Source organism: Chlorocebus sabaeus, chromosome 6 (genome assembly GCF_047675955.1).
Source record: "Chlorocebus sabaeus isolate Y175 chromosome 6, mChlSab1.0.hap1, whole genome shotgun sequence".
Lineage (NCBI taxonomy): Eukaryota > Metazoa > Chordata > Mammalia > Primates > Cercopithecidae > Chlorocebus > Chlorocebus sabaeus.
In genome coordinates this window covers 47,692,858-47,708,906 of record NC_132909.1, presented here as the reverse complement: position 1 = coordinate 47,708,906, position 16,049 = coordinate 47,692,858, and the positions used below count along the sequence as shown (strand labels likewise).

Below are 16,049 nucleotides of genomic sequence, written 5' to 3'. Positions count from 1 at the left end.
CAACAGCTGCATGGGGCTGGGGGCGTCTCTGCGGATGCAGGGAGTCCCCCCATCCACAGTTCCCATGGCCCCCCCGCCCCAGCCCCAGCTGTTGAGACTGCAGCTGTCCCTGCCAGCTCGAGCCCTGGGAACCACAAAGCAGGGGCGGGCAGGAGGAGGGGCTGTCTTGTGCCAGATGTGGGGGCTCGGGAAGCTGCCAGAGCCAAGATGTGCAGAATGGGGTGTGCCGAGACAGGAAGTAAGGGTGCTGAGTGTTACAGGGAGGTCTGGGGCTTCAAGTCCAGGTTCAGGGGTAACAGAAGGGGAAGGGGCAGGGGGTCCTAGGGCCACAGGCCTTCCTTTCCCTGATGGGCATCTACTCCAGCCAGGCAGGCCTGCGTTGTGCTCTTGGGAGAGGGACCAAGGCATGTACCCACGAGTGAGCACAGCATCTCCAGGAGCAGCCAGCGCTGGGCGTTGCTGGAATAGGGTGTGTGTTGAAGGGAGGAGCAACTGGCACAAGGCATGTGCTGCCCTGTCCAACATCGCCATCCCTATGGGCTGTGTCCCTCTAGGGTGTGGCATTAGTCTAACTGTCCTGCCAGACAGGTCCAAGGTGTGGCTGGGTCTGAGCTAGTGGAGAACTGTGTGCATTCGATCAGGTGTGGGGACACAGTGTGTACGTCCATGCGTGCTCGTGTCAGAGAGAGGGTGATGGAGAAAGGGAGATCGAGAAAAACAGAAAGACAGACACAAAAGAATGAACTAGAAGCAGATAGACCAGGAGAAGACAGAGAAGGACAGAAAGAAACGGGCCGGGCGCAGTGGCTCACGCCTGTAATCCCAGCACTTTGGGAGGCCGAAGCGGGCAGATCAGAGGTCAGGAGATCGAGACCATCCTGGCTAACAAGGTGAAACCCTGTCTCTACTAAAAACACAAAAAATAGCCGGGCGTGGTGGCGGGTGCCTGTAGTCCCAGCAACTCAGGAGGCTGAGGCAAGAGAATGGCATGAACCCAGGAGGTGGAGCTTGCAGTAAGCCGAGATCCCGCCACTGCACTCCAGCTTGGGCGACAGAGCGAGACTCCCTCTCAAAAAAAAAAAAAAAAAAGAAAGAAAGAAAGAAAAATAGAAAGCGGCCAGGCGCGGTGGCTCACGCCTGTAATCCCAGCACTTTGGGAGGCCAAGGTAGATGGATCACCTGAGGACAGGATGAGTTTGAGACCAGCCTGGCCAACATGGTGAAACCCAGTCTCTACTAAAAATACAAAAGTTAGCTGGGCGTGGTGGTGGGCGCCTGTAATCCTAGCTACTCAGGAGGCTGAGGAAGGAGAATCTCTTGAACTCGGGAGGCGGAGGTTGCAGTGAGCCGAGATCGCACCACTGCACTTCAGCCTGGGAACACAGTGAGACTCTGCCTCAAAAAAAAAAAAAAAAGGAAAACAAGAGGGTGAGTGACAGAATGAGTTGAACTGATCCTGAGCATGGGCGTACATGATATATGTCGCCTTCCCCACAGAACAAGCCGACTGGACACTACCACCCACACCAGGACCTGTGGGTGTTCGTGAACTCACCCTGTGGGTCTCATAACATGGGCTATGGGTCACGCTGAGCTGTAGGCAATGTGAGCCACATGTGTGTGCGTGCACGGGCTTGTGTGTCAGTCTGTATGTGGATTTGGGCATGCATCTATTGTGTCCCTGTGCAGCTACATGTGAGTCTATGCGTGGGTGTGCCCATGTGTGTATGAGCTGCACACCCATACAGGAGTGCACAGATGTGTGTGCTGTCTGTATGCAGGCTGTGTCTGTTGTGCGTCTGTGTATGTGAACCGTGTATCTGGGTGTACAGCTGTGTGTTGGTGTGACCTGTGTGTGCACCAGTGTGTCTGTGTATGGGTTGGCTGTGTCTGTCCATCTGCATGTGTGAGCTGGGTGGAAGCATGTCCTTGAGTCTTCATCTGTGTGCTGTCTGAGTGTGTGCAGGCAGCGTGTGTACCACACCTTGCACTAGCGATGCACAGTATGTGTGATCATATTTGTGTGTGCATGTATGTCAATGTGTGAACTGTGTGCGTGAAGCCGGGTGTGTCTTTCCTGGGCCAGGTGTGCATGTCTGCGAGTGTGCTGTGTGTGTGCAGGTTTGCATCTCTGTTACGTGACCTAGAGCTGTGTGTGCCAGCGAGTGTGTCACAGGCCATGTGTGTGCGCCGCTGGTCCGGCGGAGGCGGCTGCTCCTGCCCGGTCCTGTCCCGTCCGGGCCCCGGGGCTGGGCTGGGGAGGCCGTTCACTCCCGAAACCCCCATTCCACCCAGCGCCAAGCCGCACAGTGGCGTCTGGGACCCCTGGCCAGGGGCCTTGGCCGGCGCCCCTCCCCCGCCCACCAGGCCTCCCGTAGCGGTGAGGGGGGTGCCCCCGCAGCCCCCTCCTCGGCCCTGCCGCGGGTCCCGCTTTGTCTGGCAAAGAAAGCGCGAGGCCGGCCGGGGGGAGGGGGTGTCTAGACGGCGCGGCCATTGTCCCGAGCGGGGGAGGGGAAGGAGGAGAAGAGGAGGGGCGGGGGGCCCCTGGCCGGCTGGGGAGGGGCTCCGGCCGTGGGGAGGGGGCGCTGGAGCCGAAGGGGAGCACGTGAGTCCTCGCCCCTTCCCCTCCCCGTGCAGGGGCGGGGTCCCAGGGCCTCCGAGTCCCCGCGGCCAGAGGAGGGAGCGGGGCTGCGGGCGGGGGAGGGGGCGCGCGAGCCGCCGAGGCTCCGGCTCCGAATCCGGCTCCAGGTCTTGCTGCGCGCCGGTCTGGGAAGTTTTCTCCGAGTTCAGAGCTCCCAGAACTTCGCGCCCCCTCCCCACCCCCCGCCTGGACCGGCCCGCCCCGGGTGTCGGGGGCGGGGTGGGGGGGCTTTTGTGCGAGAGGTCCCCGGCCTAGGAGTACCTGGGCCCCCAACCATAACCTACCCAGGACTCCAGGCGTGAGTTGGATGGGGACGAGTCCCGGACTCTGGACACCCTCCCCACCTCGAGTCCCTGATCCCCGCACCTCGACCTCCCAGTCTCGGACTCCTGGGTCCCTTCATCTTCTGCTCTGATCGCTCAAGGGTCCTCGTTCCTTGGGCCTCTGGGGTCCTCCCCATTCTGAACCTCTGGGACCTCCAGGACTGGCATGCAGCCCCGGGCTCCTGCGCCCCTTCCCCGACCCTGGTTCCTGCCTCCCATGAACACCCCCAGCCCCGGCCTTGGGGGTTTTTGCACTCCCCCTCTGCCGCCCTCGTCCCATCCGCCAGGTCCCGGCCCCTCACCTGCAGCCCCAGGCCCCGCTAGCAGCAGCAGCAGGGGCAGCGCCCGCACGGGTGGCGGTGGCGGTGGCGGCGACATCGGGCGACGGCGGCGGCGACGGCCCCGGGCCCCCGGCCCCATGGCGGCCGGCCGCGACCCTCCCCTCCTCCCTCCTTCCCTGGGCTCCGGGCGCGTCCCGGGCCAGCCTCCGCGCCGCCAACTTCGCCGAAGTGAGGCGGCCGGGCCGCCCCGCCCCCAGCCCTCGAAGGCTCGCCCCGCCCCGGGGCCGGCCCAGCGCGCCCCCGCCCCCCGCCCGGCCTCCCGGGGTCCCTGCCCACCCTCCACCCGCACGGCCTGGGACGCGCGGACCCTCGGAAACCCAGGCTGAGCATGCAGTGAGACGCGGGCCGAACCCGGAGTGGCGGGCACACCCAACCTCGTGAACGCCCACGCACCCCATCCCCATCCCCCAATACACACCCAGAGCGGGACACCTCTGGAGCTGGGACAAAAACACAGCCTCCCAGAAACCCTGGAAACTGAGACCAGTCACGTCCTGAGAGGCTCATGGACCCACAGCCACGGACGCACAAATGCAAGCCCATGCACCAAGATTCCCCAGGACTCGCTGATCTAAAACACTCACAAACCTAAAAGTCGACCGGGCGCGGTGGCTCACGCCTGTAATCCCAGCACTTTGAGAGGCAGAGGCGGATGGATCACTTCAGGTCAGGAGTTCGAGACCAGCCTGGCCAACATGGTGAAACCCCGACTCTACTGAAAATACAAAAATGAGCTGAGCATGGTGGTGCACGCCTGTAGTCCCAGCTATTCGAGAGGCTGAGGCAGGAAAATCGCTTTAACCCAGGAGGCTGAGGTTGCAGTTAGCCGAAATCGTGCCACTGCAGTCCAGCCTGGGCAACAGAGCATGACCCTGTCTCAAACAAAACAAACAAACAAACAAACCGCTAAAACCCACTCAACCAGGCCAGGAGCCTAGGAGTACATTTGCAGCCTCAGACCTCAGACACACACTAGGAGTCACGTGCATTCGAGTGTGCTCACACATGCACACACACACACCCTTCTTACTCTCAGCCCTCCCAGAAAGCAACCCGCTTCCTCCTCACTACCCTCTGTGACTCTCAAAGGGTCTCCCGAGCCCCCTAGTCCCACCCCCATACCCCACAAATCTTTGGTCCTCAGCCCATCTGGCTCAATTTGATCAATTCTCTTTTCTTGTTGTTGTTGTTGTTGTTTTTTGAGACAGGGTCTCGCTGTGTCACCCAGGCTGGAGTGCAGTGGCCCTATATTGGCCCACTGCAACCTCCATCTCCTGGGTTCAAGCGAGTCTCCTGCCTCAGCCCCCATCCCCCCCAACCTGCCAGGTATCTGGGATTAGAGGTGTGTGCCACCACACCTGGCTAATTTTTTCTTTTTCTTTTTTTTGAGACGGAGTCTCGCTCTGTCACCCAGGCTGGAGTGCAGTGGTGCGATCTCAGCTCACTGCAAGCTCCGCCTCCTGGATTCACGCCATTCTCCTGCCTCAACCTCCTGAGTAGCTGGGACTACAAGTGTCTGCCACTACGCCCGGCTATATTTTTTTGTATTTTTAGTAGAGACTGGGTTTCACCATGTTAGCCAGAATGGTCTCGATCTCCTGACCTTGTAATCCACCCGCCTCAGCTTCCCAAAGTGCTGGGATTACAGGCGTTAGCCACCGCGCCCAGCTTCTATTTTTTTTTAGCAGAGACTGTGTTTTGCCATGTTGGCCAGGCTGGTCTCCAACTCCTGACTTCAAGTGATCCGCCCACCTTGGCCTTCTAAAGTGCTGGGATTACAGGCATGAACCACCATGCCCAGCCTTGATCAATTGCCTTTTCCCAAATCAGTCATGCTGCACAGCCTTCCTGCAGCTCCCTCTGTTCTGTAGAAAGAATGGGGACGCTGAGAGGCCTGGAGCCCAGCCCTGAAGGAACTTCCAGTATGGGGAAGAAAAAGCTAGATGCACACACACCCAGTGTGGTGGGCTCAGGGCTGGGCCAGAGAAAGGCATGGAATCTGGGAAGGGCCTGGGGTACCCAGGTGATGGGTGAGGACTTTGCCTGGGAGGGTTATTTATTTGTTCTTTCTTTCTTTTTTTTTTTTTTTTTGAGACAGAGTCTCGCTCTGTCGCCCAGGCTGGAGTGCAGTGGCCGGATCTCAGCTCACTGCAAGCTCCGCCTCCCGGGTTCACGCCATTCTCCTGCCTCAGCCTCCTGAGTAGCTGGGACTACAGGCGCCCGCCACCTCGCCCGGCTAATTTTTTGTATTTTTTAGTAGAGATGGGGTTTCACCGTGTTAACCAGGATGGTCTTGATCTCCTGACCTCGTGATCCACCCATCTCGGGCTCCCAAAGTGCTGGGATTACAGGCTTGAGCCACCGCGCCCAGCCCTATTTGTTCTTTCATGTATTCAACAAGTATGGCTACGGCTCCTATGTCACACTCTGTTCTGTGGACAGGGGTGCACTCTGGAGGGCGTCCAAGAGGACATCCAGTGGGGTTTGACCCTGAAAGGTGAGCTGGAGGGAAGACATCCCAGCAGAGGGACTGGCCCATGCCAAGAGGAAGGGGCAGAGTTGGAAGGGAAAGTGTGCAGGCCAGAGGTTAAGAAGAGAAAGGAGCCATGCTTACTCCTATCTGGCTTGGTGGTGAGGATCCTGGAAGAAGGAATGGGTTGGGAGGAGGTGAGGTGCTGGGTTTGAGGGGATCACCTACAAGGCAGGTAGGGCTGAGCATGGGAGAACCATTCTGGTAGGAGATAGTTACATGGGTATCCCAGAAATCTTCAGACAATTTTTCTTTTTTTGAGACAAATCTCCTTCTGTCACCCAGACTGGAGTGCAGTGGCGCACGATCTCTGCTCACTGTAACCTCTGCCTCCAGGGTTCAATTGATTCTCCTGCCTCAGTCTCCCAAGTAGCTGAGATTACAGGCACACACCACAACGCCTGGCTTATTTTGCATTTGTAGTACAGACAGAATTTCACCATGTTGGTCAGGCTAGTCTCAAACTCCTGAACTCAGGTGATCTACCCTTCTCTGCCTCCCAAAGTGCTGGGATTATGGGATTACAGGCATGAGCTACTGTGCCCGGCCATTTATTTATTTTTTTTTTTTGAGACCGAGTTTCACTCTTGTTGCCCAGGCTGGAGGGCAATGGCACAATCTCTGTTCACCACAACCTCTGCCTCCTGGGTTCAAGAGATTCTTCTGCCTAAGCCTCCCAAGTAGCTGGGATTACAGGCATGTGCCACCATGCCCAGGTAATTTTGTATTTTTAGCAGAGATAGTTTTCTCCATGTTGGTCAGGCTGGTCTCGAACTCCCGACCTCAGGGGATCTGCCCGCCTCAGCCTCCCAAAGTGCTGGGATTACAGGCATGAGCCACCACACCCCGACTTTTTTTTAAGACCAAGTCTCGCTCTGTGGCCCAGGCTGGAGCGCAGTGGTGCCATTGGCTCACTACAACCTCCATTCCCGGGTTCAAGCAATTCTCCTGCCTCAGTTCCCTCCCCACAGTAGGTGGAACTACAGGCCCACACCCCCATGTCCAACTAATTTTTGTGTTTTTGGTAGAGACAGGGTTTTACCATATTGGTCAGGCTGGTCTCGAACTCCTGACCTCAAGTGATCTACCCACCTCAGCCTCCCAAAGTGCTGGAATTACAGGCATGAGCCACCACGCCTGACCAAAATTTTTTAACTTTTTATTTGAAAATAATTAAAAACACACAAAGCTGCATGCCAGGGATGGTGGCTCACGTCTGTAATCCCAGCACTTTGGGAAGCTGAGGCAGGAGGATCGTTTGAGACCAGGAGTTCAAAATCAGTCTGGGCAACATAGTAAGACCTCCATCTCTATAAAAAATTAAAAGAAAATTAAGAGGGTGTAGCGGTGAGCGCCTGTAGTCCCAGCTACTTGGGAGGCTGAAGTGGGAGGATCACTTGAGTCTGGATGTCACTGCACTTCAGCCTGGGCAGCAGAGCAAGACCCCACTTCAAAACAAAAACAAAAACAACGGAGAGTTACAGAATAGCATGAACAACTGGTATAAGCCCTTTGTCCAGATTCACCAACCACTCACATTTTGCCACATTTGCCATATATATGTACATATACGTTATACTCATATGTATATATGCATTTTTTGACTAAATGATTGGAGAGCAAGTTGTAGACAGGATATTCCTTTGCCTTCAGATACTTTGCCGTGTGTTTCCTAAGAACAAGGACATCCTCTTATATAAACACACTACAGTTTTTGCCCCAGTCGGTATTCAAAGTTTGCTAGTTGCCCAAATAATAGGCTTTATTGGGCCAGGTACAGTGGCTCACACGTGTAATCCCAACACTTTGAGAGGCCAAAGAGGGAGGATTGGTTGAGGCCAACAGTTCAAGACTAGCCTGGGCAACATAGTAAGACCCCTGACTCTACAAAACTAGAAAAAATTAGCAGCATATGGTGGTGCATACCTGTAGTCCCAGCTACTTGGGAGGCTGAGGTGAGAGAGTTGCTTGAGCCCAGGAGGTCGAGGCTGCCATGAGCTGTGATCATGCTACTCCATTCCAGTCTGAATAACAGAGCAAGACCCTGTAGGGAAAAAAAACAAAACAAAACAAAAAAACAGTGGCCGGGTGTGGTGGCTCACACCTGTAATTCCGGCACTTTGGGAGGCTGAGGCTGGCAGATCACCTGAGGTCAGGAGTTCAAGACCAGCCTGGCCAATATGGTGAAACCCCTTTTCTACTAAAAATACAAAAAGTAGCTGGGCATGGTGGCGGGTGCCTGTAATACCAGCTACTCGGGAGGCTGAGGCACGAGAATAGCTTGAACCGAGGAGGCAGAGGTTGCAGTGAGCTGTGATTGCGACACTGCACTCGAGAGCGGGTGAAAGAGCAAGATTCAGTCTCAAAAAAAAAGAAAAAAAAGAAAAAGAAAAGAAAAAAAATTGAATCTTTTATTGCAATGTTTCTTTGCTGGCCCAGGATCTAATGCTGCATCATGAATTGCATCTAATCCTTTTGTTTGGGGGCAGAGTCTCACTCTGTCGCCCAGGCTGAAGTGCAGTGGCATGATCTTGGCTCACTGTAACCTCCACCTCCCAAGTTCAACAGATTCTCCTGCCTCAGCCTCCCAAGTAGCTGGCCACCACACCCGGCTAATTCTAATCCTTATATCTCTTGATTTCTTTTAATCTGAATCGGTTCCTCAGCCTTTCTTCGTCTTTGATGACATTGACATTTTTGGAGAGCTGAGGTCAGTTGTGCAGAATGGACAGCAGCCAGCTGGCCTGCCATTTCCTTGTGATCAGGTTGGGGCTGTGCATCTTCGGCAGAAACCACAGAAGCAATGCTGCCCGGTGCATCATATCCAGAGGTTCCTGATGTCAGTTCCCAGCATTGGCGACGTTCAGCTGTCATCACCAGGGCAAAGTTGGTCAAGTTTCCTTGCTATAAGGGTGCCATTTTCCTCCCTTTCCATCCTCCCCATTTGTAAGGGGGATGAAAGTTGAATGACTGACCTGGGGCTAGCATCACAGAACAGTTATCCTATAAGGAGATACACTGAGACCGTGTGAATATCCTAGTACCCATTAAGCTTTCCCCCATGGATTTTAGCATCTTTTGATTATTTCTCTGGATCATTTTTTTACTTTTTTTTTTTTTTTTTTTTGAGAGAGTGTCTTGCTCTGTTTCCCAGGCGAGGTTCCAGTGGCACAATCACAGCTCACTGCAGCCTCGAACTCCTGGGCCCAAGTGGCCCTCCTGCCTTAGCCTCCCGAGTAGCTGGAACTACAAACACACCCCACAACTCCTGGGCCTTCTCTGATGCTTTTTGTTTTATTTGAGGTAAAATTCACATAGCAAAAAATTAAACATTGACCATTTAAAGTATGTACATACTGTGTGACCATCACCTCTAGTTACAGATCGTTTCCATCCCTGCAAACAGAAACCTCCTCATTCTCGCTCCTCCAGACCCTCGAACCCACTAATCCACTTTCTGTCTCTATGAATTTATCCATTCTGGGCTTTTCATATCAATGGAATCATATACTATGTGGCCATATGCGTCTGGCTTCTGTCACTCAACATCATGTTTTTGGGGTTCTTCTGTGTTGTAGCATGGATCCAGGCTCCCTTCCTTTTAATTTAATTTTATTATTTATTATTATCATTATTATTAATTTTTGAGACAGGGGCTCACTCTGTTGCGCCCAGGCCGGAGTGCAGTGGCACAGTCTCGGTCTGACTGCAACCGCCGCCTCCCAGGTTCGAGCGATTCTCCTGCCTCAGCCTCCTGAGTAGCTGTGACTACAGGTACCTGCCACGACACCCAGCTAATTTTTATATTTTTAATAGTTAATAATTCTAGTTATTTTGTAAAAATACATTTTGTAATTTTAATAGAGCCTCACCATGTTGGCCAGGCTGGTCTTGGCCTCCCAAAGTGCTAGGATTATAGGCATGAGCCACTGTGCCCGGCCTTCCTTCCTTTTTATGGCTAAGTCATATTTCATTGAATGGCTATACCACACATTACTTATCCAGTCGTCCATTGATACTTAGGATGGAATTTGTGTGTGTGTGTGTGTGTGTGTGTGTGTGTGTGTGTGTGTGTGATTCAGCTCACTGCAACCTCCGCCTCCTGGATTCAAGCAATTCTCTGCCTCAGCTCTCAAGTAGCTGGGATTACAGGCGCTCACCACCATGCCTGGCTAATTTTTGTATTTTTAGTAGAAACGAGGGTTTCACCATCTTGGCCAAGCTGGTCTCGAACTCCTGACCCTGTGATCCACCCGCCTCGTCCTCCCAAAATGCTGGGATTACAGGCATGAACCACCATGCCCGGCTGGATGGATTTCTTTTTTTAAGACGGACTCTCACTCTGCCACCTAAGCCAGAGTGCAGTGGCGCAATCTCGGCTCACTGCAACCTCTGCCTCCCGGGTTCAAGAGATCATCCTGCCTTAGCCTCCTGATTAGCTGGGGCTACAGGCGCGCACCACCATGCCCAGATAAATTTTTGTATTTTTAGTAGGGACAGGATTTCACCATACTGGCCAAGCTGGTCTCAAACTCCTGACCTTGTGATCCGTCTGCCTCAGCCTCCCAAAGCGCTGGTTTACAGGCGTAAGCCACCACGCCTGGTGGGGCGGATCATTTTTAAAGGCTGAAAGAGGAGGCAAAGGAGACAGAGAAGGCTTGTCAAAGAGAAGAGACAGCCGGGCACAGTGGCTCACGCCCATAATCGCACTTTAGGAGGCAGACATGGATTGCTTGAGCTCAGGAGTTTCAGATAAGCCTGAGCAACATAGTGAAATCTCATCTCTATAACAAATTTTAAAATTGCTGGGTGTGGTGGCTTACCCATGTAATCCCACCATTTGAGAGGCTGAGGCAGGAGGATCACAAGGTCAGGAGATTGAGACCATCCTGACTAACACAGCGAAACCCTATCCCTACTAAAAATACAAAAAATTAGTCAGGCATGGTGGCACGTGCCTGCAGTCCGAGTTACTCAGAGGCTGAGGCAGGAGAATCGCTTGAACCTGGGAGGCAGAGGTTGCAGTGAGCTGAGATTGTACCACTGCACTCCAGCCTGGGCGACAGAGCGAGACTCTGTCTCAAAAAACAAAAAAAAAGAGGCTGAGGTGGAAGGATTGCTTGAGCCCAGGAGTTCCAGGCTGCAGTGAGCTATGATCACACCACTGCACTCCAACCTGGGTGACAGAGCTGTCTCATAAAGAGAGAGCGAGAGAGAGTGCTAAGGATAAAAGCTGAGCTTGGGCACAGTGGCTCACGCCTGTAATCCCAGCACTTTGGGAGGCCGAGGTGGGTGGATCATAAGGTCAGGAGTTCAAAACCAGCCTGACCAACATGGTGAAACCGTGTCTCTACTAAAATTACAAAAATTAGCCAGGCTTAGTGGCATGTTCCTGTAATCCCAGCTACTCAGGAGGCTGAGGCAGGAGAATCGCTTGAACTCAGGAGGTGGAGGTTGCAGTGAGCTGAGATCGCACCACTGCACTCCAGCCTGGGCAACAAGAGTGAAACTCCGTCTCAAAAAAGAAAAAAAAAAAAAAAAAGACAGTGACTCACTGCAGCCTTTCTGGAAAAAAAAGTTGAGGTATGAAGCTAAGTCTCAAGCCAGGCGTTGCGGTGCACGCCTATAGTCCCAGCTACTCGGAAGACTGAGGCAGGAGGATCACTTGAGCCCAGGAATTCCAGGCTGCAGTGAACTATGATCATGACACTGCACTCCAGCCTTGGAGCAAGACTGTCTCCAAAAAAAAAAAAAAAAAAAAAAAAGCCTGGCTGGGCACAGTGTAGCACACCTGTAATCTCAGAATTTTGGGAGGCTGAGGCAGGAGGATCACTTGAGCTCAGAGTTTGAGACCAGACTGGGCCATAGTGAGACTCTGTCTCTACAAAAACAAAAACAAAAAAGAAACAATTAGCTGGGTGTGATGGTGTACACCTGTAGTCCCAGCTACTCAGGAGGCTGAGGCAGGAGGATCACTTGAGCCCAGGAGTTCCAGACTGCAGGGAGCCATGGTCACACCACTGCACTGCAGCCTGGGCAACAGAGTGACCTTGTTTCAGAAAAAAAAAAAAAAAAAAAAAAAAAAAAAAAAAAAAAAAAACAGGAAGAAAAAGAAAAAAAAATGAACCTGGGTCTCAGTGACTCCCGGCCACATGGAGTACAGGGGCAGGGTAGGGGTTAGGCAGAGGAATAGACAAAAGTTGCCTAAGAAGGGGTACACGCTGACTCACAGCGACTATGCTGAGTCAACAGGCCCGTGGGGGCAGGCACAGATCTAGTCCTGTGTCATGTCCACCACCCAGGAAGGAAATCCAAGACCCTCAGTCCTGCTTTCGGGCCCTTTGGGCCGGGACTGACCCTCTCCTTCTTAACCCTTCCCACCAACCCCCAGCAAAAAAAAAAAAACAACATCGTCACACCATGTCAAACCTCATCTGCACCCAGCAGGCCTTGCGCTCCCATGGTCTTTGCCTGGGCGCTTCCCTCTGCCTGAGACACCCAGCTGCGCAGAAACACCCTTTTGCTTCCTCCCCAAGCAGGAACTCACAGCCACTGTGACCTCTTCGAAAATTCATTATTTTTCCAGCTAGAGGGAATGTTCTGCTGTTTCTCACACAGTTCTCAGAAAGGCCACCCCTTTGCCCATGCTGCTCTCTTTCTTTGTTTTTTTTTTTTTTTTTTTGAGATGGAGTTTCGCTCTGTCGCCCAGGCTGGAGTGCAGTGGCGCAATCTCGGCTCACTGCAACCTCCACCTCCCAGGTTTAAGTGATTCTCCGGCCTCAGCCTCCCATGGAATTACAGGGGTGGGCCACCACGCCCGGCTAATTTTTGTATTTTTAGTAGAGATGGGGTTTCACCATGTTGGCCAGGCGGGTCTTGAACTCCTGACCTCAAGTGATCTGCCCGCCTCAGCCTCCCAAAGTGCTGGGATTACAGGCGTGAGCCACCATGCCCGGCCTGCTTGCTCTCTTTCTTTCTCTCTATTTATTTATTTATTTATTTATTTATTTATTTATTTTATTTACTTATTTTTAATAGAGACAGAGTCTCGTTCTATAGTCCAGGCTGGAGTGCAGTGGTGCGATCACAGCTCACTGCAGCCTTGACCTTCCAGGCTTAAATGATCTTCCCACCTCAGTCTCCCGAGTAGTTGGAATTACAGGTGCTCCCCACCAAACCCTGCTAATTTTTGTATTTTTTGTAGCGATGGGGGTCTCGCTATGTTGCCCAGGCTGGTCTCAAACTCTTGAGCTTGAGTGATCCTCCCACTCTTGGCCTCCCAAAGTGCTGGGATTCCAGGCCTGAGTCACTGTGCCTGGCCCCTTATTTCTGTTTCTGGTTACCTCCTATCCATTCTTCAAGGATACCTCCCCGGGAAGTCCTCCCTGCCCCTCAGTCTGCACCCCTCTCTTCTCGACACCCCTGCTCTTCTGGTGCCCTTTTTCTCCACGGCTCAGCCTTGTTCACAAGGGGTTGGGGGTGTCTGTACCCTGGTTTGTCCCCTATTTAAAGACTAAGGGCTGGCTGGGCGCAGTGGCTCACGCCTGTCATCCCAACACTTTGGGAGGCCGAGGCGGGCGGGTCACCTGAGGGCAGCAGTTTCAGACCAGCCTGGGTAACATGGTAAAACCCCGTGTCTACAAAAAACACAAAAATTATCCGGGCATGCTGCTGTATACCTGTAGTCCCAGCAATTCGGAAGACTGAGGTGTGAGGATCGCTTGAGCCTGGGAAGTGGAGGTTGCAGTGAGCTGAGATCGTGCCCCTACACTCCAGCCTGGGTGATAGACTGAGACCCTGTCTCCAAACAAAAACAAAAAACAAACAAACAAACAAAAGACTGAGGTAGACAGAGGATGAGGTTTCTTGAGGGTCCCAGCATCCCCCAGCATGGGATGAGCACAAAGCAGGTGACATGGGACAGTTTGGTGACTCAGGAAGGGGCTGAAGGAGCTGAGAAGCCCAGCCCAGAAGAGCCACTTCAGGGCACGGTGGCTCATGCCTATAATCCCAGCACTATGGGAGGCCAAGCCAGGCAGATCACAAGGTCAGGGGATCCAGACCATCCTGGCTAACATGGTGAAACCCCGTCTCTACTAAAAATACAAAAAATTAGCCATGTGTGGTGGCGGGCGCCTGTAGTCCCAGCTACTCAGGAGGCTGAGGCAGGAGAATCGCTTGAACCCGGAAGGTGGAGGTTGCAGTGACCCAAGATTGCACCACTGCACTCCAGCCTGGTGACAGAGTGAGACCCCGTCACCCCCCCCCAAAAAAAGTCACTTTGGGGGCCTCAAACCACTCTGTTCAGTATAATTTTGCAGGCAGGGATGGTCTATGGTTCCACAGAAGGGTCTAGGGATTGAGGGGCAAAGTTAGGGCCCTCAAGGAAGGTCAGCTCCTCCCTTGGCCCGTCTGAGAAGGGCCTTTCTTTCTTTGTTTTTTCCTCTTTTTTTTTTTTTTTTTTGAGACAGAGTGTCATTCTGTCACCCAGGCTGGGGTGCAGTGGCTCAATCTCGGCTCATTGCAACTCCGTCTCCTGTGTTCAAACAATTGAGAAAGGGCTTTCTGCTGGAATGGATGCTGTAGGAGGTGCTGAGCTCCTCATCACTAGGAGCAACCAAGGACCCTGGACACACATTTCACTAGGCGGGAAGTTCAGAGTCTGTGACTGCTGATACAGCACACCCTGGTCTGTGGGAGAGGGGGCAGTAATGGTGAAAACACAGGCAGAGGACTGCACAGGGGAATACAGACTAAAAGAAGAAAGACCCGGCCAGGAGCAGTGGCTCATGCCTGTAATCCCAGCACTTTGGGAGGCTGAGATGGGCGGATCACTTGAGGTCAGGAGTTCGAGACCAGCCTGGCCAATATGGCGAAACCCCACCTGCACTAAAAATACAAAAATTAGTCAGGCCTGGTGGCAGACACCTGTAATCCCAGCTACTTGGGAGGCTGAGGCAGGAGAATCACTTGAACCCGGGAGGCAGAGGTTGCAGTGAGCCGAGATTGCACCACTGCACTCCAGCCTGAGCAACAGAGCAAGACTCTGTCTCAAGTAAAAAGAAGAAAGACATATCTACAAAGCACCCGCTCAGCCAAAGATGGGGTCTCAGCTGTGGGTTCCTGCCACTGCCCTCCAGCCACGGTGGTGGGACCCACCCAAGGTGTCCAGATCCCTAGGGGACGGGGCAGTCGGAGGAACCCTTCCCATGGCCTTGCAGCCTGCAGCCACACTGTTCTCAATGTGGCGGGGGTGGGCTTGAGCCCCCTCTCCAGCTCCTGCTGGCTGCCTTGGCTGGGGACTGCATTTCTCCTCCATGAGCTCAGTCCCTGGGGATGCAGGACCTGGGGCCAGGCCAAGACACAGCTGCCGGCCTGCTGACCAGGAACCTGAGAATGTGCCCTTACTTTTCCTCTTGGGACTGCGGTCCCGCCCTCTGCCCAGAAGCTGGGGCCAGGTTCTCCAGCCAGGCAGTGGGCTGTGGGAGCCTAGTGAGAACCAGCAGGGGTGAGGACAGTTGAGTGTGGGCCTTCGGCAAGTGTGGGGAGGCTGGGCCCAGCTGTGTCCCCTGGACACTGCTTCCCTGGACACTCCGACGCTTGAACCTTCCATGGCTCCCCATTGCCTGAAGCAACACAATTCCTCCCCACCTCATCAGCCTCATCCCCCTGCCTCTCGGCCTTGCCAGCCTTTGCCTGCAACGTTCCCACTGGTAGGAACATGCTTCTCATTCCACAAAGGCTCCTTTCCCCTGGCTGCTTACTCTGACCTTCCAGCTCTTCTCACCTTCATTCAGTCGTTCAACAAACATTTACTGGACACTTACTTGGTGCCAGGCCTTATTGTAGGCAGAGGTGACCCAAGACAGAGCCAGTTCCTGCCCTGAGAAGGGAAACAGACAAGAAACAAACAGGCAAACAAGAACCATCAAGGCCGGGCACGGTGGCTCACGCCTGTAATCCCAGCATTTTGGCAAAGGAAGGAGTATCACTTGAGTCCAGGAGTTCAGAACCAGTCTGGTCAACATAGCGAGACCCCACCTGTCTCTTCGAAAGAATTTTTTTTCTTTTCTTTTTGAGACAGAGTCTCGCTCTGTCACCAGGCTAGAGTGCAGTGGCACCATCTCCACTCACTGCAACCTCCGCCTCCTGGATTCAAGTGATTCTCCTGCCTCAGCCTCCCGAGTAGCTGGGATTACAGGCATGTGCCACCA

General features: G+C 53.6%; 1 protein-coding gene across 2 annotated transcripts in view; it reads right to left on the bottom strand.

The window, feature by feature from the left end:
• Positions 1-7,858, bottom strand: part of NOTCH3 (notch receptor 3) — a 46,477-nt gene extending 38,619 nt beyond the window's left edge. The window contains exon 1 of one of the 2 annotated variants that reach the window (XM_073016848.1): positions 7,762-7,858. In XM_073016848.1, the coding sequence (XP_072872949.1) occupies positions 7,762-7,843 (82 nt within the window). In that variant the 5' untranslated portion in view covers positions 7,844-7,858. Of the gene's footprint in view, positions 1-3,266; positions 3,475-7,761 lie in introns of those variants that run through there. The other variant, XM_007995573.3, reaches the window with a different exon arrangement.
• Between the last annotated feature and the right edge of the window lie 8,191 nt (positions 7,859-16,049).